This window comes from Maniola jurtina, chromosome 21, assembly GCF_905333055.1.
Source record: "Maniola jurtina chromosome 21, ilManJurt1.1, whole genome shotgun sequence".
NCBI lineage: Eukaryota > Metazoa > Arthropoda > Insecta > Lepidoptera > Nymphalidae > Maniola > Maniola jurtina.
The window spans coordinates 8,452,897-8,476,291 of NC_060049.1; the positions used below are offsets into that span (position 1 = coordinate 8,452,897).

The following is a 23,395-nucleotide window of genomic DNA, read 5'->3' on the forward strand; positions in this document are numbered from 1 at the left end:
AAGAGCTGATAACTTTTAAACGGCTGAACCGATTTTCTTGGATTATAGCTAAGAACACTCGATCAAGCCACCTTCCAAACAAAAAAAACTAAATCGAAATCGGTTCATTAGTTTAGGAGCTACGATGCCACAGACAGATACACAGATACACACGTCAAACTTATAACACCCCTCTTTTTGGATCGAGGGTTAAAAAGGTGTACAATAGAACTTTAAATAAATGATTTTGAGTTTGAGTTTGAAGGGTTTGGACATAGTCTGGCTGGTCAAGTGTGGATTGGCAGACTTCACACACCTTTGAGTACGGTTTCTTCACGATAGACGAAGATTTTCCTTCTAATTGCTGAAAGAAAACGCACATAACTCCAGAAAAGTTAGAGGTGCGTGCCCGGGATCGAACACACCACTCCCCGAGCAGGAGGCCGACGTTTTAACCACTAGGATAGTAGGAACACCGCTTTCTAAGTCTATGAGAAAGCTATTAAAGCACTTTGCCATGAAGATAAGATTTGGGATAAGGCATGACCTAAATGTTTTATCGTTTTATCTCACTAGGCCAATTTTCTGTTTCATAATATTACGTAAAACGCTATCCGTAAGTGATTTTGTAATGGCATAGGTACAATTTGTCATCGGGTTTTCTAACTTAATTGCTTTGAGCATTTCGTTTCATATAAATTAATCATGCCTACCTAGTTAGTTACCGTTTGCTTTAATACGAAAATACCGCATATTTATCAGGGGTGGCATTGCTTTAACAATGGACGCTCTGGGCCAGCGTGGCAGAATATGGCCTAAACCCTTCTTATTCTAAAATACTCAGTAGTGGGCCGGCGATGAGTTGATCATGATGATGCTTTTCTATCTTGGAAAAGCTGTGCCGAGTATCTTTTACATCTCTGTGTTTATTATAACTTGAAAACAGATTTTTTTTCGGCTCATTATCATCTCATTAAATACATTTTTAATTAACATAGATACAACGTTGAAAAACCGGCCAAGTGCGAGTCGGACTCGTACACGAAGAGTTCCGTACCACCGTACGAAAAATAGCACATTTAAAAAAAAATATAGGTAGGTAGTAGGTACCTAACATAACCACAAATTCAAGGTTTCGGATTTGCCCTTGACATTGCTATATGGGAAAATTTCATGATTCTCGGTCAAGGGGAATAAACCAATAGATTTTGATCCCTTTGAAGGGTCTTGACAGACAGACAGATAACGCAGTGATCCTATAAGGGTTCCTTTTTCCATGGACTTACGGAACTCTTAAAAGCATTATTCAAAAATATATTGAGCACAATTATAAGTCTTCATCAACATCTCAACTCTCAGAATCAGAAGGGTTTAAGACATTTTAAGAATCATGAAAGTGTATTAAGAAGAAGTAGAATAGAAGTTAGATGATTTACGCAAGGAAAATTCAAATACAATCAAGGTAAACATAACGAGTTAACCAAACGGCTAATTGGGTCAATGTCTAACGCATAAAGCTGATAAAGCCCAATTAATCGCTCAGCCAAGCATACCTACTTCTTAATAGGTATAACAAATGGTGCACATGCACAACGGAACAAGTTGCTTTGATAATACTAGCAAGTTGTTTTGATAATAAGTCTGAAAATTGTATAGTGATGTATTTATTACTTCTTATGCCCTAGTTCCTTGAGTATCCTTAGACTTTAGTCAATCTAGCTATTTGGTACATGGCTTTAGTGCCGATTTTTAGGGTTCCGTACCTCAAAAGGGTAAATAGCATCACTTTGTTGTCTGTCTGTCTGTCCGTCGTGTCTGTCAAGAAAACTATAGGGTACTTCCCGTTGACCTAGAATCATGAAATTTGGCAGGTAGGTAGGTCTTATAGCACAAGTACAGGAACAAATCTGAAAACCGCGAATTTGTGGTCACATCATTAAAAAAAATTAAAATGTGTTTTAATTTTCAAAGTAAGATAACTATACCAAGTGGGGTATCATATGAAAGGGCTTTACTTGTATTTCATTGGTGTGTTACAAATAAAAGATGGATGCTCTTGGATTTGATTTTATTTCCATTCACACGACACAGACAGACATTGTATCAAGACAGCGATAGGTGACAAGTATGTGACAAGTGACAGATGACGTTAGGATATTACACAGACTAATACAATACCGTAACATCTCCCTTTTTTTTTTTTTTTTTTTTAACACTAGGTACTAACTGTTAACAATTTTATTATTATGACAACGACAGATTTTTTATATTTTATAAACACAAGTATATACATAGTACAAGTACAACATTATTTTTTATAACACCACAAGAAAATCACTTATGACTATCCAGGCTGCATGGTTTACAACCTTTGCCTTTCTCGATACATTGACAGACTACTACTAAAATTGACATTTGTTTTTTGAACCTTTACCTTTCCTGAAAAATAATTTAAATACTAACATTTTGTTTACATCTTTAAATAATTGAAATACTAACAAACTTACTAACAAATAACAATTTCATTTTGTTTACATCTTTATAGGTATACTGACTGTGTTGTGTGCTGTGGAAAATGATATTATGTGTGTACTGACTGTTTAATGATAAACTGACGGTTTCTCCTAAACTGTCCTAGTTCACTATTTATTAGATAACTTCTAGGTTCAGGACCTATCTGGATAATAACTCCAGGAACCCATTTTTTGTGTTCAGGTTTGTGTTTAAATAAGATTTTATCACCTACATGCAATGGTTTAAGAATTTTTGTATGTTTATTATAATAAAATTTTGTGTATGACTTTTGTTTTTCATTTAATTTCTTTATTTTATTCATATCACAAAGCTTAGGTAGCAAGTTTTCTTTTCCAGTAGGAACTACTGTACGCAGTTGTCTAGACATACACAGCTCTGCTGGTGAATATTGACTTTGTTTAGGGGTATTTCTGTACAAAAGTAATGCTAAATACATATCAGATTTGTCAGTTTTACACTTAATTAACATATTTTTTATAGTTCCAATAGTCCTTTCAACTAAACCATTTGACCTACTTAAGTATGGACTAGAAGTTATGTGTTCTATGTCCCATTCTTGAGTGAATAACTTAAACTCTTTGCTATTAAACGGGGGGCCATTGTCTGTTATTGCAATCCTGCAAATTCCATGACGGGCCAATATTGACTTTAAATGTGTAATTACTTGGCTAGCTGAATAGCCTGATGTTAACTTGGCAAGTTCTATATACTTTGAATAATAGTCAACTACCATTAAGTATTTAGTTCGTTCAAATTCAAAAATATCTATACCAATTTTGTACCATGGTATGTTTTCATACTCATGTTGCATAATTGGTTCTTTACTATTATTTCGACGGTAAGATAGACAAATGTTACATTGACCTATATATTTTTCTATGTCATTTTGCATATTTGGCCAAAAGACTGTAGTTTTTGCTAGACGGATTGAGCTGTTTATACCTTGATGGGCAGAATGAATTAGTTTTAATATATACTCTCTCATTGACTCTGGGATTATAATGCAGTTAGATTTGAAGACAACGTTATCAATGACATATATTTGATCTTTGAGACTTTAATAAGATTTGACTGACTGACTAACTGAACGCTTATGTTCAGGCCATCCGTTGTGACAATATTGAATTATTTGACTTAATGTTTGATCTTGGACTGTAGACTCTTGAATTTCTTTTAATTTCTCTGGACTGACTGACAAATTAGACATTATTATATTGACATGTAAATCTATATCTTGATCAACTTCTGACAAACAAGTTTCACTTAATGCTGCTCTAGACAAAGTATCTGCAATATATAAGTAACGACCAGGCTTGTATACAACAGTTAGATCATACGGCTGCAATCTAAGCATGATTCTTTGCAATCTTAGGGGAATGTCATATAGAGCTTTTTTGAAAAGAGTTATGAGAGGTTTGTGGTCTGTCTCCACTGTTATGTTATGACCATATATGTATTGGTGGTACTTAGTACAACCAAAGAGGACAGCTAGTAGTTCTTTCTCGATCTGCGAGTAGGACTGTTGTATTTTACTTAGAGAAGCAGATGAATATGCAATGGGTTGCTTGTCATGGGATAACACTGCACCCATGGCATCCTTCGATGCGTCTACAGATAAAATTATTTCCTTTTTAGGGTCATAGTATGTTAAGACAGGTGTTGAACAAATAACTTTTTTAATATTATTAAATTGAGACTCATGGTGCTCTGACCAATACCATTCAGTATTTTTTGATAAAAGTGCTCGCAAATGACTTATTTGCTGTGACAAATTTTTAATAAATGGACTAAGATAATTGACCATACCTAGGAATCTTTGAAGATCTGTTATATTTTTAGGACTTGGCATGTTACAAATAGCTTTTACTCTAGACTTATCAACTTGTACACCTTCTTCACTAAATATATGGCCTAAATATTTGACTTCTTTTTGACAAAACACAGACTTTTCTTTGTTAAATTTTACATTAATTTGACGTGCTCTTTCTAAAACTTTTTGTAACCGTTGATTATGTTCTTCTACAGTTCTACCATAAATAAGAAAATCATCCATCATAATTTTAACACCTTCAATATCACCAAATCTTTTTATCATTTCTCTATGAAATATTTCTGGAGCTGCATTAATACCAAAGGGTAACCTAGTGAATCTATATCGTCCAAAAGGTGTAATAAATGTACAGAGCTTAGAAGAAGCTTCTGACAACTTGAGCATCCAATAGCCTTTATTGGCATCTAATGTTGAAAAATACTGAGCTCCAGCAAGACTAGATTTAATTTCATCTAAGGTTGGAAATTGGAAATGTGATCTTAAAATTGACTGATTTAGCTTTCTAGGATCAATGCACAGACGTAATTTACCATTCTTTTTTGAGGTTAAGACTAGAGCGCTTACCCATTCAGTAGGCTCTTCAACTCGTTGTATGACTCCACTTTTTTCCATAGATTCTAGCTCTTGTTTTAGTGGTTGATGAAGACGGAATGGAACCCTTCTGCATGCCTCTATAGATGGAGTTGCATTAGGCTTCAAGGTTAGTTCGCATTGAAAATCTGTTAGACAACCTAAACCTTCAAACAAGTCCTTATTTGTATCAACTATATCTTGACATGTTAAATTCTGGAAAGAAACACTATTAATTTTTCTTACTAAATTTAAAGTTTTACAGGTATCCCTACCTATAATATTTTGACTTTTCATGTCGACAATATGAAAGTTAACTGTATATGACTTGTTTTTATGAATCACTGACAAATTGCATTGACCTACCAGAGGGATAATTTCTCCACTGTATGTAGAAAGTGTGTTCTTACTTTTGTGTATGTTGGAAAGTGGCAGATTTAATGAGTTGTATGTGTGAATGGATAGAATATTTGTGTCTGCTCCAGTGTCTAATAAAAAATTTACCTGTATTTGGTTTATACATAGATCAATATTCCAAGGTTTTGACAAATTAGACTTATCATCCTGTATACAGTAGACAGAACCAACATAAAACAAAGATTCATTTTTTACAGACTGATTTTCACAATTGACTACTTTTACTTGATGTGAACGGCAAAACTGAGCGAAATGATTGGACTTATTACACTTTCTGCACTTGACACCTTGAGCTGGGCACTTGAATCTATGTACCTGACCGCACCGACCACATGATGTATTCCTCTGACTTGACGTTGATGGTGTGCGTTGACGTGTTTGCTGTGACTGGTGTCTGGACCTGTTTCTATGGGAAGAGTCTCTGCGACTTGGTGATCTTGACACGCGTCCTATGAAATGTAATGATGCGTCTTCCAATGCTTTTGCTTGTTGTTTAGTAGACTCACAGCGCTTGGCTATGTTTATTGCCTCCTCTAGGGTGTTCGGTTTTTCAATTAGAATCCTTTCTTTATAGTAAGTGTTGTTGCAGTTCCAGCTAAATATGTCTCTGAGCAAGCTTTCACGTATGTCACCAAATTCACAAGTGTGACTTAAATTTTTTAGATCCGTGACATAGGTGTCTATAGATTCATTTGGTAGTTGTTTCCTGCTAAATAATTTATGCCTTTCTATCGTGACGTTTATTTTCGGAGTGAAATACTGTGTAAATTTGTTACAGAGATCGCCAAAACTAACTTTTTCGATATCTAGGTCAAATGAGTAAAAAATTTCCAGACAATCTGATCCGATGAATTGCAAGAGAATGGCTGTTTTACGTGCATCTTCGGCTTCATCTAAATTATTTGCCTTTAAATAGACTTTCAGTCGTGTGAGCCATTTTTTCCATAGCAATGGGACGTTGTTACCTTCAACGATGAACGGCGGCAGGGTCATGCCTACTGGCAATGGCGTCATGGCGTGGCTGGTTGACGACTCGCTGTGACCTGGTGGTCTTCTAGGCTTTGTGTTCACAAAATCTTCGTCCTGCATTGTTTTTCTTTATTGTGATCCCTGTTCTGGCACCATATTTCATTGGTGTGTTACAAATAAAAGATGGATGCTCTTGGATTTGATTTTATTTCCATTCACACGACACAGACAGACATTGTATCAAGACAGCGATAGGTGACAAGTATGTGACAAGTGACAGATGACGTTAGGATATTACACAGACTAATACAATACCGTAACAACTTGTACATTCTAAAACAGATTTTTGTTTATTTTTAAGCATATATTTAATTTTTCGTGCAAAATACGTTCCGTACTCGGGTATTTTTCCGACGGCACCGAGTGTTCTCGGTGCGCGAGTCTGACTCGCACTTGGCCGGTTTTTTTACATGGTTTTTGTCGTCGTTGTTTCTATGCAAAAATTCGGTGTTTTATTGAAAACCATGAAGAAATTAATTAACTACTAAGGAGTAAAAAAATCAGAGTCTCACCTCCAACGGGATCCGTTTCATCGACGTGAATCATGTCAATTGATCTGAAACAAACATAGCGATTGATCAATACATTACACCGTCAACATGTATATCTGTATTAGGCAACAAATACACCTATTGAAACTCGAAAACGAAAACATTCCGTGACTCATTCGATACGAAAATAATCATTAAACGAACCGTGTAATTCCGTCTGTGTCAAGTTCCCAGGTCATTATATGAATTTAAGTATGATATATTTTCGTTAACTGGACTAATTTACGTTGCTTCGGAAGTAATATTTGTCAAATGTCACTTTGCACTTTCTTTTTCATCTCAAATCGTGACTTCATAATAATTTAGTTGAACGTTTCCTTTCCTACTGATTTATATGATAGAAATCTGGGGCATAGTTAAGAATTGTCTCTTTTATCCTTTATGCAACCATTATCCATGGGTAGTTTTTTTAAATATCATAAATGGTGCTAATTTTATGAATATATTTTTTTAACCTTTTGTATTACTCAATTCAGGTATAATTTTTGTAGCCTGGTTTACAGGCAAAATACTGATAAGTTTGAGAACATGACGTATTGTCTAAAATATAATTCAGAAGAAGCACACTAATATTATAAAGGCGAAAGTTTGTATGTGTGTGTGTGTGTGTGTGTGTGTGTGTGTGTGTGTGTGTGTGTGTGTGTTACTCCTTCACGCAAAAACTACTGGACGGATTTGACTGAAATTTGGATTGGAGATAGATAATATCCTGGATTAGCACATAGGCTACTTTTAATCCCGGAAAATCAAAGAGTTCCCACGGGATTTCAAAACACCTAAATCCACGCGGGCGAAGTCGCGGGCATCGGCTAGTTATAATATAAATTGTTTCACGATTCTATCTATTTTGACAAGTTTATTATGAGTCGTTTAAATGAGCACATTCTATACGTATCTTCATTTCTCTATGTATCCTGTTAACCTGTTAACAGGATATAGACATAACTATATTGTGTAAAATTACATAAAGCTACCTTAAATTCAAGGTTGTGCCTTACTTAGTGTTACGCTTTTAGCCTTTGCATTGTCTCATAAGTTAGTCTAATTGGAAACTTAGTCTATGTCCGTTCAGTCTAGTCCTATTACTTCAATAGAACAGCTGTGACGAATTCAAGGACAAGACAGCTTTGTTTACCTATTTTCCGCAGAGAGGTTTCCAAGCTTGCTATTATAATTGATCAACATATTTGAGTCAACTATTAGCTTTTCTATGCTTGTTAATTTTGTTTCTATTGTTCATTGCTTGTACATAGGAATTCAAGGATTTCAAGGACAAGATTGCTTTGTTGGTACATTTTCGGTGAGGTTTCCAAGTTTACTATTTTATTAATACCTATATCTAATTACCCAATGTATTTAGGTCAACTATTAGCTTTTCTCTGTTTTTAGGGTTCCGTAGCCAAATGGCAAACGGTTAGGTCGTCCGACGAACCTATTTGAGTCAACTATTATCTCTTTCTGTGTTTCCTTTTAGTTTCTATTAATTCATTAGTTGTACAGCTGTAACAAATTCAAGGACAAGATTGTTTTGTTTATACATTTTCGGCGAGGTTTCAAAGCTTACTATTAATACCTATATCTAATTAGTCAACGTATTTAGGTCAACTATTAGCTTTTTCTTTGTTTTTTTTTTTTTTGGTTTCTATTAGTTCATTAGTTGTACAGCTGTGACAAATTCAAGGGCAATATTGCTTTGTTTATACATTTTCGGCGAGGTTTCCAAGTTTACTATATAATTAGCCAACGTATTTGGGTCAACTATTCGGCTTACGGCGCGTTGTTATGATGCTCTGGCGACGGCGGCCGATGCACAAATATTGTTAGAAGCGTGTTATTTAGTTGGTCTACAGTGTAGAAGATAAAATATTTATGTGTAAGACACAGTATTTTCACTAAACGGTGATATCATAATTTATATCGGTTATGTGCATTTGAAAAGATGAGATCCGTAGATAATCCAGAATAAACCCCATAGCTCAATGAGCTGCAAAGCTCAAGTAGCGAAAGCTGGCATCCATAGCTCGGAGCACTGATGAATATTGGGGTTCCAAGGTTGGAATGGTGACCCCTACAAAACCCTATAGACCCTAGAAAGCGTAGATGCCTACTAGATGGTCAGACGACAGCAATTGAGTCGTAGGGAGCCGATAGACAAGATTGTGGACATCACGAGACCTATGTCCAGCTGTGGTAATACATCAATAATGAATTATGATGTATAACCACAAGTATCATCAAGTATCATCAAGTATCATAAAGTAGGTATCATCCTTCTCCGCACCCTACGAGTCGTATCATTGAAACGGTATACCTATACAGGTTCTGCTACAGAAATAAATGAAAATCAAAGTCAGCCGATTTACTCATTTGATTTTCAAATAACTTTCAGAATTCTCTCAGAAATAATGTGCGAAATTAACTAAGCTTGTCCTACAGATTCGTAACGATGCTCTCATAAATAATTTGAAGTGTTTAAAAATGTGTTAAGACATGATAGAGATTAACGTGTAGATCTCCAGTTCCGGCAGATTACGCTGAAATCTCGGCGCAGAAACGGGGCAAGGTCAGTTTGTAACAAAATAATAATTAAAATACATACACACCAATATTATAAATGCGAAAGTGTTTGTCTGTCTGTTTGTCTACCTGTTTTTAACCTCCGACCCAAAAAGAGGGGTGTTATAAGTTTGACGTGTGTATCTGTGTATCTGTCTGTGGCATCGTAGCTCCTAAACTAATGAACCGATTTTAATTTAGTTTTTTTTTGTTTGAAAGGTGGCTTTATCGAGTGTTCTTAGCAATGCAAGAAAATTGGTTTGAAAGTTATCAGCTCTTTTCTAGTTACTGTAACCTTCACTTGTCGGGGGTGTTATAAATTTTTAATAATAATAATAAACATTTATTTCGGACTATTCCATTCATCCATATAGTGTTAGTAACAGGGTCTTATGAACTATGTTAGTGATTAAATTAAATTAAATTAAATCAAATCAAGTCAAATGAAATCAAATTAAATTAAATCAAACCAGATTAAATTAAATTAAATCAAATTAGACCAAATTAAATTAAATTAAAATAAATTAAATCAAATTAAATTCAACTAAACTAAATTACATTATTATTAATTGTCAAATTAGGCTCAGTTCATGTAGCTTTGTAGTTATTGTATGTGTTTAATTTACACTTGTACCCTTTAAGAGGCCTATCGCACCGTAATATGCCTATCCGCAAAACCAATTTTGACGAAATTGGTACGGACAACGTTTGCATTCAGGAGACGGTTAGAGGGCAGAGGTTAATTTTTACCTCGGAAAATCAAAGAGTTTCTGAAGAGATTTTTGATCCACTAAAACGAAGTTCGCTGGCGTCATCTATTACTTATCCAATTAACTATCACAACTTTGTGAAACACTTGTTTGTTACAGCTGTGAGGTCAAATTAATCTAGAAGGTCATTAGAGGTAGGTAGGTATAAGTACTGGGAGCATTCCGTATCGACCGCTGAATGACGCTGTGCTTTCTTATCAGGCTCATACATAACAGTATACTTAACAACATAATTATCATGCTATATGGCCACACCTACATGTAATATCCGTCTACGGTAAGCCTTGTAAGGCGCTTGTAAGTTACGAACGAATATGGAATGGCTGGTGCAAGTACAAAGAATTTCGTTTATAATTTGTATGAAATTTTCGGCCATGGCAGCCAATCTCAAAAATATAAGCCAACTGTGAAGGAAATATTATAGTTCGCTCTCTATTCCCTCACTTTCATAAGGTTACGATCACTCCTGTACTCTCGTAAGTAGCTTGCATGATTATTTTAACTTTTATAAGTGTCATTAACCCCCGACCCAAAAAGAGGGGTGTTATAATTTTGCCGTATGTATCTGTCTATCTGTGTATCTGTCTGTGGCATCGTAGCTCTTAAACTAATACACCGATTTTAATTTAGTTTTTTTTTGTTTGAAAGGTGGCTTGATCGAAAGTGTTCTTAGCTATAATCCAAGAAAATCGGTTCAGCCGTTTGAAAGTTATCAGCTCTTTCCTAGTTACTGTAACCTTCACTTGTCGGAAATGTTATAAATTTTTAATTTACACTTGGTTATTAATAAATTACGTAAGCTATTTACATTAGTAAATTAGTATAGTAAAGTATTACAGGTGTAATCGCGGCCTAATAGATGGGTCATGGGACCACAGAACAAATAATGTGGATGGGACCCATCGATGATGGGACCGTTCCCGTTGAGAGAGTCAAGCGTTAAGACTTTTCGTGATCTCCAAGGCACGGGAGTGCAATACCACCACCAATTTCTTCGCATCTTCGAGATAGGTACTACCGAGAATTTCTTGACAGAAATTTCCCATAGCAGTTTTTATCCGACCCGGCAATCGAATCTAGACTCTAGAGCCTCATGATTTTAATTTTTTAATTTATTCAGGTACAAGTTAGCCCTTGACTGCAATCTAACCTGATGATAAGTGGTGACGCAGTCTAAAACGAAAGCGGGCTAACCTGGAAGGGATATTTCATTAAACTCCTTTGGTTTCTGCACGGCATCGCGTTTTGTACCTGAACGCTAAATCGCTTAGCTGTAACGGCTTTGCCTGGAGGGTGGTAACTAGCCACGGCAAAAGCCTCCCACCAGACCAGATCAGACATTTAGAAATTATATAATTCCAAATCCCTGCCGGAAATCGAACCAGGGACCTCGGATCTAACCACTAGACCAACGAGGCAGTTTACAACCATCCGTGGTATGTAGGATAAGTAAAACCTAGTGTCGGATTGCAAGATGTAAATGAGACGCGTTGACTCTCACTAAGTGAGAGTAAACTAATTGTACAATGCTTGTACCACAGCTTGTACATAATGCTATAGGCGATATCATCATGATCAACACGTCGCCGGCTCACTACTGAGCACGAGTCTCCTTTCAGAATATTATTTCAGGGTTTAGCCATAGTCCACCACGCTGGCCAGATTGACAGACTTCACACATCTTTGAGAACATTATGGAGAACTCTCAGGCATGCAGGTTTCCTCACGATGTCAGTCAGTTAGCTTTTCCTTTAATATACCTAGTAAGTAGATACATATACATATAATACAAGTGTAAATTAAAAATTTATAACATCCCCAACAAGTGAAGGTTACAGTACTAGAAAAGCTGATAACTTTCAAACGGCTGAACCGATTTTCTTGGATTATAGCTAAGAACACTCTCGATCAAGCCACCTTTGAAACAAAAAAAAACTAAATTAAAATCGGTTCATTAGTTTAGAAGCTACGATGCCACAGACAGATACACACGTCAAACTTATAACACCCCTCTTTTTGGGTCGGGGGTTAAAATAGGTATGTATAAACTATAAACCAATTATTCGTCCATCACTGGCCGTTGCCGATATAAACCGCCCACGCGAAGAATTTCACCTTGACTCGTGAAAGCTTCCACTGCCGAACCGATCCGCAATATTATTAATTCATTAAAACATAGATATTGCATACAACGAGATAGTTACTACGTAATAAATTATTTATCGACAGCCAATAGATTACGTATATCTAGATTTTTACGAGGTTCGTAGCACTCTACGAAAAGCTCGTAAAAAACTTAAATGCGCGAACTACACCTACTATGTTTGAAAATACCATCTCGGGCGAACTTCTTCAGTAGTGGACGTCTACCGGCTGATAATGATGATGCGGTTCCTATTTTTATCCGACTGCGGCAAAGCCAAAAGGAAGGGTAATGACTTTAGCAGTCTATGTATGTATGTGTGTATGTTTGTAGCGCCTAAACTACTGGGCCGATTTAGATGAATGAGGTGTCAATTGATTCGTTATAAAGGCCCGGGTGACATAGGCTATATTAAAAATTGACCTAACGGATGTTACATCAAAAAAAAACGGGGGGGGGGGGGGGGGGGGGGTGTGTGTCTCCAAAAATATTTTTTTGCTATTGTATCAAGTGGGGTGTCAAATGAAAGAGAAAATTCTGAGTTCATGGGTAATGTACAGCAACATTAAAATACATCAAAATCTTTGATTTTCCAAGATTAAAAGTCTATGTCAATAACCGGGATGCAAGCTACCTCTGTACCAAATTTCATATAAATCGGTTACACGGATGAGCCTTAAAGAAACCCGTGGGAAATCCTTGATTTTCCGGGATAAAAAGTAGCTTATGGTCTTCGGCGGGCGAAGTCGCGGGCATCGGCTAGTTTGTAATATTAGTATGGATAGTATGGATAGAAAAGCGTGCACGTGACATTACAAGTTACAACGTAGGCAAGTTTGTTTCCAAAACCTCAATGTGAGTTTAACCGGCTCTGATAGACTGGGTCGACGACACCCGCTTTCCAAACCTGTTCTGATAACCGCATGCTACACATTACCAGCGTTTGCGACACTAAGACACATACGTGTTCTTATTATTACAAGGCTCTTTTATATTTTAAGTTTCTCATATCAATTACTAGCTTCGAAAAACCTAAATCCAGGCGGAATCCCGGCGGAACTCATTGGTTTTCCGGGATAAAAAGTAGCCTATGTGCTAATCCAGGATATTATCTATCTCCATTCCGAATTTCAGCCAAATCCGTCCAGTGGTTTTGGCGTGAAGGAGTAACAAACATACACACACACATACACACAAACTTTCGCCTTTATAATATTAGGGTGATTAGTGTGAAGTGTGATAGTGTGACTAGCGACCCGCCCCAGCTTCGCACGGTGGTGGTGTTTTTGGTGTCAGCGTGGTTATTTTGTTTTATTTTACAATCAGAACAAGAAAGGATTTCGATGAAAAGTCTCTCTTCCGATATCTTGATCAGTTATCATCACATTTCAACAAAACTACTTATACATGTAAACCTTCCTCTTGAGTCTTGAATCACTCTATCTATCACACTAATATTATAAAGGCAAAAGTTTGTATGTGTGTGTGTGTGTGTGTGTGTGTGTGTGTGTTTGTTACTCCTTCACGCAAAAACCATTGGACGGATTTGGCTGAAATTCAGAATGGAGATAGATAATATCCTGGATTAGCACATAGGCTACTTTTTATCCCGGAAAAGCCAAGAGTTCCCACGGGATTTCGAAAAACCTAAATCCACGCGGGCGAAGTCGCGGGCATTGGCTAGTTGATTAAAACTTGAAAACCTCATTAAACTCCGTTGCGGAGTTTAAAAGATCACCGTAGAGACTGAAGTGGTGAAATATTATAAACACAAGTCTAAATAGGTACCTAAAATATGTGGTTCTAAATGATAGTGCAACCCACCTTAGAATCGACTGAAAATATGCGAATTTAGTACAAAATACAAATGCATTTGTATGGCCGTGACTTTATTTTATACTTGATAAAAATTTGTAAATATATTGTTATAAGACGTGTAAATTAGATATTGAGTTAATTAATAAAAATACAATCTTATTATTATTATCTAATCAGCAGATTATCTTTAAGTATGTATGTAAGTAAGTAGTAAGTAGGTAAGTATGATTCAATTATTGCATTTATCATCAACCACCTATTAGTTGTTTACGTAATTATTAATTATTATATTTTGCTTTATATTGCAATATTAATTAATGTTATCTATTTAATTACAACTCAATAGCTACATGTATTTTCGTATTTTATAAAGTAGTTACCTAAGTAAATATTACACTTAAGTATAAGTTATAGTGCGAGACAGGTTGTGATTGATTGATTGATTGATACTATGCTAGCCTGTATGGTTTTAGATACCTATTTATATTATAATTATACATGCAGAGTAGAAAATCTCAACCTCTCAATATTCAACTTAGAAATTTTAAAGATTTAGCTTATCAATACGTTGCACCTTCACTATATAATTAGTTTTCCAAAATTTTCATTAAAAAATAGCCCCTGATTAATTCATACTTATTTTCAGTGCCGCTAAAAATGACGAACTCTTCACCAAGTCACTACCTACCTACTCAGTTCTCCTCACTAGTAAATTTAGATAGACTGAAAAAGAATCTGACTAAAATTAAATTCAGTGAGTGCAATTTTAGTGAGTCAAACACTTTTTTTGAACGCTCTGTACAACAATCACTTATAGAAAGAGTACTGAGTAGATACTGACATGCTATCTGCTATCTCAATTCCAACTCAGATTTAAGTACGTGACTTATAATCCGCGTGGACTACCTTCACAAAATTCAAACCCCATTTTACCCCCAATGGGATTGAATTTTCAAAAATCCTTTGTAAGCGGATGTCTGAGTCATAAAAATCTGCATGTCATATTTCAGCCCAATTCGTCCAGTAGTTTGAGCTGTGTGTTGATATATCAAGCAGTCAGTCACCTTTTCCTTTTTAAACCCCGACCCAAAAAGAGGGGTGTTATAAGTTTGACGTGTGTATCTGTGTATCTGTCTGTGGCATCGTAGCTTCTAAACTAATGAACCGATTTTAATTTAGTTTTTTTTGTTTGAAAGGTCGCTTGATCGAGAGTATTCTTAGCTATCCATCCATAATCCAAGAAAATCGGTTCAGCCGTTTGAAAGTTATCAACTCTTTTCTAGTTACTTGTAACCTTCACTTGTCGGGGGTGTTATAAATTTTTAATTTACAATAGTTAGGTAAACTATTAGGTACCTACTATAAAGTGCTTTGGATTATTGGCACTTATTGGCACGTTTGTAGCAACTTTACGACGTTCTGTTCAGTCATTTGTACCTACAAAATATTCGACGTGATTTTTTATTTTATGTCGGGATCAACATTTTATCCGCGTCCGTAATTTCACGTAAGTATCCCCAGAAATAACCAGGCGGCCTCGACTTGACTCCAATTGACATTTGAAACAAACCGCGCAGTATTTAGAATCGAAAATATTGCCGCTTTCAAATCGAATGGCTTACCGGTAGGTATAAATACAGGGAGACGTGTCCAATGTTACCCATCAAGTCATAAACTAAAGCGGTTGGGATTTTGAGATTTAACAGGGCTCTCTCCGTCACTCGTTTCATACAATCGTAGTTCCAATTTCATTTGAATATTAAGCAACCAAAGTCCATGAAATTTTGCAGACATATTCTAGAAACTAATATCTGTGTCTGTGGTGTTTTAGATTTTTCTAAAAATATGTAGTTTTAAAATTACAGGGGCTCAAAGATTTGTATGTAAATTTTTAAGACCGCGTAACTTTGAAACCGAACATTTTAACAGAAATCTGGAAAACCACAGACATAGATATTAGTTTCTAGAATATGTCTGCAAAATTTCATGGACTTTGGTTGCTTAATATTCAAATGAAATTAGAACTACGTTTGTATGAAAAGAGTGACGGAGAGAGCCCTCTTAAAATTTTTGTTTTATGACTGTAGTAAAATAGATTGGTTCCGTGGCGTCACCCGGATCAGGGTTTCAGGAAAATCAGCGCTGCTAAACCACACCACACCTGTTGCTCGGGCGCTTCTGTCACTTGGACTTGAAAGCTCATTATTCATGTTTTGGAGGAACCAGGGTAGAATACGGTAAGATGATGTGAAACATTTTTTTTTAATTTTTAGACTAGCGCTTAGCTGCAATCAGACTTGCTGGCAAGTGGATGGTGCAGCCTAAGATGGAGCGCGCTTGCCTAGAAGATGTCTATTCACTCGTGACTTGAAGGTACCCATATTAAAATTGGAGAAAACTGATGCAGGAAGGGCGTCCCTACTCCCTGGTGGTTTAAATTAAAAATGAGGAGGCAAATCGCTTCGTACGGACCAGTGGAATTTCAACAAAATACGTGTACAGAGCTTGACGATGCCTTGCGGTATGATAAATAGAAAATTAAATGAGGAAGTAGTGAATAAAACTTCTTCTCTCTTTCCTTCTTTTTAACCCCCGACCCAAAAAAGGGGTGTTATAAGTTTGACGTGTGTATCTGTGTATCTGTCTGTGGCATCGTAGCTCCTAAACTAATGAACCGATTTTGATTTAGTTTTTTTGTTTGAAAGGTGGCTTGATCGAGAGTGTTGTTAGCTGTAATCCAAGAAAATCGGTTCAGCCGTTTGAAATCAGCTCTTTTCTAGTTACTGTAACCTTCACTTGTCGGGGGTGTTATAAATTTTTAATTTACACTTGTTCTCTATGAGACCTCAGTGCTAACCTTTAGTCATGACATGACTCGCTCTTGTGACTTGCCACTTGGCCTACTTGTAACATCTACAATTCGCTGGCCTTCGCAAATAGCGAGAAAGTTGTCTAATTAATGCCGGTCGCCGGAATTAACGATTCACAAATTATATTCAACAATAATACGGTCTATTTACACAGATACTGAAAGTTCGGCAGCTCGTTCGTGGTTATTTTCCGTAGCGACAGCCTTCGAAAATGTTTATCGCGCGAAAACTTTACATACCAACCGATCCATCTTTAAAAGGAATTTAAAATTGCAACATTCGTTTTAATCAACACTCCAAACTAATATTATAAATGCGAAAATGTGTCTGTCTGTCTGCTACCTTTTTCCGGCCCAACCGTGAAATAGATTGCATGACGGGGATATCCGTCCTTTTAAACCTAATTCTTTTTGTCCGGGAAAATCAAAGAGCTCCCAAGGGATCTTGAAAAAGAAAAATTTGATCATGTAGAGAAACTCGCTCTCAAGTTTCACTATGAGGCCCATAGTTAGCGACCATGATGATAATAACGAGATTCCTTAGAAGTTAGAACTCTCTTATATTCAGTAAAAGGTTTAAAAACTAAGTAACTATTAGACACCACCTGTTATCTATTATTCCTCATATTCTCATATTCTTAAGGTTGCCTGGTAGAGATCGGTAATTATTTAGCGATAAGGCTGCATTTTGTATCCTCCTTCTGGCTGTGTTTTTTTTTTGTTTTTAACCCCCAACCAAAAAAGAGGGGTGTTATAAGTTTGATGTGTGTATGTGTGTATCTGTCTGTGGCATCGTAGCTCCTAAACTAATGAACCGATTTTAATTTAGTTTTTTTTTTGTTTGAAATGTGGCTTGATCGAGAGTGTTCTTAGCCATAATTCAAGAAAATCGGTTCAGCCGTTTGAAAGTTATCAGCTCTTTTCTAGTTATTACTGTAACCTTCATTTGTCGGGGGTGTTATAAATTTTTAATTTACACTTGTTTCACTGTAAGCCTTCTTGTGGTTGTACGTGGGTGGTACAAATAAAGAGTATAATAACTACTTAGTTACTACCATAAAAAGAAACCTTTAATATTTACTGAAAACCTTCCCAAATGCATATCTACCTACTTTTTACGTTGTATTATTACGTGTTTACGTGTCACTATATAAGTTCCATGACGTGGAACATCCTTAAGTTAGCTATCCTTCCACGGAGTGGGTAACGTTGTGAATACTAATCACACATCTGTTGTTTTTTTTTAATTTCGAGGTCCTTGATCCGTTTGAGTAGGTATGTACCTATCAGACCGGCATATTCATACGTCCCATAATTATATGTTGCAGCATTTAATACCTCATTTTCAGGATTCCGTGCCTGAAGGCTGCCAACGAGGCCTTATTACTAAGCCTTCGCTGTCCGTCCGTCTGTCTGTCAGCGGGCTGCATCTCATGAACCGTTATAGGTAGAGAGTTGAAATTATTACAGTGTTTATTTATATTGCTGTTATAACAACAAATAATAAAAAAATCAACATGGCTGCCATGAAAATTAAACAAAATTAAACTGTTATTTTTGTACCTACTACGTACGGAACCCTCTGTGTGCGGTCCAACTCGCACTTCACCGGTTTTCTATAAGTAATATTGGTATTATCAATGTAATGTTATAGACCTAGAGCATGTGGCAAATTTTGGGAAGGTGCTTGGTACCTAAGCTCGAAGTTTGTATGGTGGCACTTTTGCGATGCTCGATTATGACAAATTATAATATTAGACCGTAGTACCTACTATGTAGGTAACGCAGAAGAACTACCTTACATTTTAATTTTTTCAGCTCTTTCCTACGGACTCACGCCGCGTCATCTGCATTTTAATCAGGGATAAATAACCCGAATCCATGTTATCTTAAAAAAATATATTAAGAACTGAGCAAGTCCAATTTAATTTTTTCAATAAAGAAAGTAGATAGGTAACTACGTAGAGGTATTTATTCAAATAATCCCCTTCGGGATAGACGAAGAGTGACATAGACCATTCAGCCTGGTCGTGTATTTTTTTATTGTGTAGGTAGTTTAGTTTTATACTTACTAAGTATAGTAACCGCCATACTTTTTTTTTAAACAAAGATCTAACTCTATACAGCTTAACACTGTAAAAGTCGTACTAGTCTGTGGTAAAAGAATTTAAAAGCAATTCATTCGCCTACCTACAAGCTTTTGCAATATGAAAGGTATGGTAGCCCGGTATCGCGAACGTCGCTAAGACCGAATTCCGTGTAAATCATCGCCACCACACATCCAGTCCGGGAAAAGACGACTTTAGAACCTTATATGTACACTCACCTTCTGCAACTTCAGCTCAAACACATAGGGCGTACACAAATAATAAGAATCGTATTAAAAAACACAAAATAAAACCGAACGCACACACACGATGATGACGCACTGGCACCAAAGACAAAATCGTACAGCTACGTTTCGTAATCGTAACACTGGACGCGAAAAAAAAAAACAATTTGTCAAATGATGTTTTTGAATTTGGAATAGCGCTCCGCCGTCGCGTCGCGAGCGCTGGATGCCGACTGGCGCTGCGCAAGCGGCGGCCGCCGGCGAATCTAATTTTATCGCGCCAAGTAATACGAGATAAACTTATAAAGCCGTTCTTTATTGGGGAACTTTTTATATTTTATAGTAAAGTACTTACTTGAAAAGGCCGACGAACTCGCAAAGCGGCGCGTCAGGGCGCGACAGATATGACATGTCTGTGGCATACCTAAAAGCCTAGCACAGCTTACCCTGATAATAATCTACTGCTACTATGACACACTCATCCGATGGAGAAATCTCCCAGGTTAGAACTTAGAACCACTCCAGAGCGCTAGTCAAAACCTTCAACAAGAAGGCTGCTTTGGAAGCACTAGCGACGAAATGCATTCCAGTGCGGGCATTAACGGGGCATTGTGGATACATGTTCAACCTCAAACTCCAAGATATGGATATGTGTAGGCTCTGTAAAAAGGATGCGGATGCCCTTTACACATTATCTGTCAGTGTCAGGTACTAATTATATTAATGCATAAACGTAGACTTCACCAAGGGAAACATATACCTACCTACTGCAACCGGAGGAGGCGAAAAACATCTCGGCCAAGAAGCTGCTGCTGTTCCTGTTGGCAATTAGTATTGGACGAGGTGGCGATCACAACAGCCGATCTATTGTGATCGCCACCGTTTTACAGTTCTCGTCAAACGTCAACGGCCAAAGGGATATAGGGCCCGAAGTGCGATCCATAGCCGCCAAACCAACAAGAAACGTATATTTTACGATTTACTAAGTAGGTACTTAATACGTTACGTACGATACATATAAAAAAATTGGGCAGTCTGTTTGAGATTTTGGTAAGGTTCACGACAATTTGGGAACTTCTAACAAAACGTCTAGGGATCGAAATGTTAGTACATTTGACGCAGGTAGCCCTAAAGTTGCCCTACTCGTATTTTGCTTAATTTTACGTCACCATAGCATATTTGACATATTTATCGTCGATTAAGGATCGAACCGCAAGTTCATTATGGTAAGGTCCAAATTAGGTTAACTAGTTAGGAATATCGTATATTATGTACCATATAACAAATACTGAAAACAACGAGTTATAAAATAATTTGTAAGCTGTGACTTGTGTGGTTCATTGCAATGTTCTATTTCGGAAAAGAAATACCTATTTCATGCACCCAAAATATGATGTTCATAATTTTATTATGTACGGAACCCTAATAGAGTAAGGCCCGGCTCGCACTTGACCGGTCTTTGTTTTGGTATGTGAAATCGAACAGCAGCCTCTCCGTCAAACGCTGGCCGCATTATTATGTTGCTTAAGAGGGGTCTCTCCGTCACTCGCTCCATACAAACGTAGTTCGTCTCTTATTGGAATACTAACCAATCATACTCAATGGAATTTTGTTGAAAGTTCCGGGAACTAATATATATGTCTGTGGTTTCCAGATTTCCGTTAAAATATTCGGTTTCAAAGTTACGCGGTCTTAAAATTCACATACAAATCTTTGAGCCCCTGTAATTTTAAAACTATATATTTTTAGAAAAATCTAAAACACCGCAGGCACAAACATTAGTTTCTAGAATATGTCTGCAAAATTTCATGGACTTTGGTTGCTTAATATTCAAATGAAATTGGGACTAAGATTGTATGGAGCGAGTGACAGAGAGAGCCCTGTAAATGTTGGCCTTGTTGAAAGTTTCGTTTGGTGCAATGAACTTTCGCATTTGTCAAAGCTTCTGCGTAGCTTATGCTCTATGGTGGAATATGAATGACCGCTTTGTATTGGAGTCTTGGAGAGTTGGTGGAAAAATTAGAGGAGATACTTTGACAATAATTGCAAGTTGGTAAATATCCATACTAATATTATAAATGCGAAAGTGTGTCTGTCTGTCTATCTGTCTGTCTGTCTGCTACCTTTTCACGGCCCAACAGTGTATCCGATTCTGACAAAAGGTACAGGGTTAGCTTATATCCTGGGGACGGACATATGCTACTTTTTATCCCGGAAAATCAAAGAGTCCACAAAGTGCCACAGACAGATACACAGATACACACGTCAAACTTATAACACCCCTCTTTTTGGGTCGGGGGTTAAAAATTAGACGAGGAAACTGATGCCGGAAGGGTGTTTCTTATCCTTATGATTCGAATTCGGAACGAGGAGGCAAATGGCTTCCTACATGTCCGTGGAATTTAGACTACGTACGAGTACAGAACTTGGCAATGCCTCGTCCAATTTTCCCACTGGCGCTTGAACTAGAAGCCCTATCATAGCATTGAGGTCTATAGCAAAATATGAATGAGGGCTTTGTACCTATCAATCTATTGTTACTTTCTACGGAGAGACTGACTTTTTATCAGAATCACTGTTTCCGTTAAGGAATAACGCGAAGCGAAACAATGGAACTTCCTTTAGAAAGTTTCGTTCGAGATTCAGACTATTTTATTGTATTGTATAAATTATGAAATGTGTATGTAGTATGAACTAGACGATGTCCGTGACTTTATCCGCGTGAATTTAGGTTTTTAGGGCCCCGTACCTCAAAAGGAAAAAAAAATATTATTTCACAATTTTTAGTGGCCCCACTTTACTATATTATGCTATGCTAAGTTAAAACCCTACTGTTTACTAAGCTTTTATACTGATCGCGAGCAATTTGCTCTTATCCTGAGTTCCTGGAGTTCTGTTCTCCATCTCCGAAGATATTCATCAGATCTTCACCAAATTTATATGGGACCACCTACACAGTATACCCTTTCAAACAAAAAAATAATTTCCAAATCGGTCCAGGAGTCTTTGAGTAATCGGGGAACATACATAAAAAAAAAAAAGATTCCGACGAATGAGAACCTCCTCCTTTATTTGAAGTCGATTAAAAAGGAACTTTTTTAGGATCACTTCGATATCTGTCTGTCTGTCTGTCAAGCAATACATGACTTGCAAATTGCAGTATCAGCTACCTCAAGTTCAATACCTATCTAGGTAGGTATAGTGACGAATTTACGAAAAACCTAAGTATTTCGACATTTTCACCATACTTACCTACTTACCTAATATTGTTCGTCATTACGTACGACCGTGTGTCACAAACCACGGATTAGTCACCCATGCTTCTATAGTCCGCGGCAGGTTGAGATGGCAATCGGGGTATGAGGCGGGGAGACGCCTTGTACACCCGCACGTCACCCGCGCTCGCCCGCATCGGATCAGTGCGGGGACTGTGCGGGTGTGCGGGGCCGTTTCCTACCCGATTGCCATTTCAACCCATAGGTATTAGGTTCGCCATAGCGAACTACATGGTATACAATATATATATAGACTGATAAGTGATAACAGTTTGTGTTATCTGAATCAATTATAATGCAATTGTAACGCCGAACCGTGAAAAAATAGTTTAGTGATAGTCCAAAGATATTATATAATAAGTGTAAATTAAAAATTTATAACATCCGCGACAAGTGAAGGAACTGGACAATTGAAGATAGTGAATTAGAAAAGAGCTGATAACTTTCAAACGGCTGAACCGATTTTCTTGGATTATAGCTAAGTACACTCCCGATCAAGCCACCTTTCAAACGAAAAAAACTAAATTAAAATCGGTTCATTAGTTTAGGAGCTACGATGCCACAGACATCGTGTGTGTGAGAGTGTTCTAACCTATAATCCAAGAAAATCGGTTCAGCCGTTTGAAAGTTATCAATCAGCTCTTTTCTAGTTACTGTAACCATCACTTGTCGGGGGTGTTATAAATTTTTAATTTACACTTGTACATTTTAAATATGGCG

General features: G+C 36.9%; 1 protein-coding gene across 1 annotated transcript in view; it reads right to left on the bottom strand.

Moving 5' to 3' along the window:
* Positions 1-19,403, bottom strand: part of LOC123876416 (myosin light chain kinase, smooth muscle-like) — a 68,982-nt gene extending 49,579 nt beyond the window's left edge. Inside the window, exons 1-2 of the mRNA XM_045922668.1 lie at positions 19,395-19,403; positions 6,874-6,917 (exon numbers count right to left, since the gene is read on the bottom strand). Coding sequence (XP_045778624.1) covers positions 6,874-6,907 — 34 coding nt within the window. The 5' untranslated portion in view covers positions 6,908-6,917; positions 19,395-19,403. The remainder of the gene's footprint in view (positions 1-6,873; positions 6,918-19,394) is intronic.
* Positions 19,404-23,395: the final 3,992 nt, after the last annotated feature.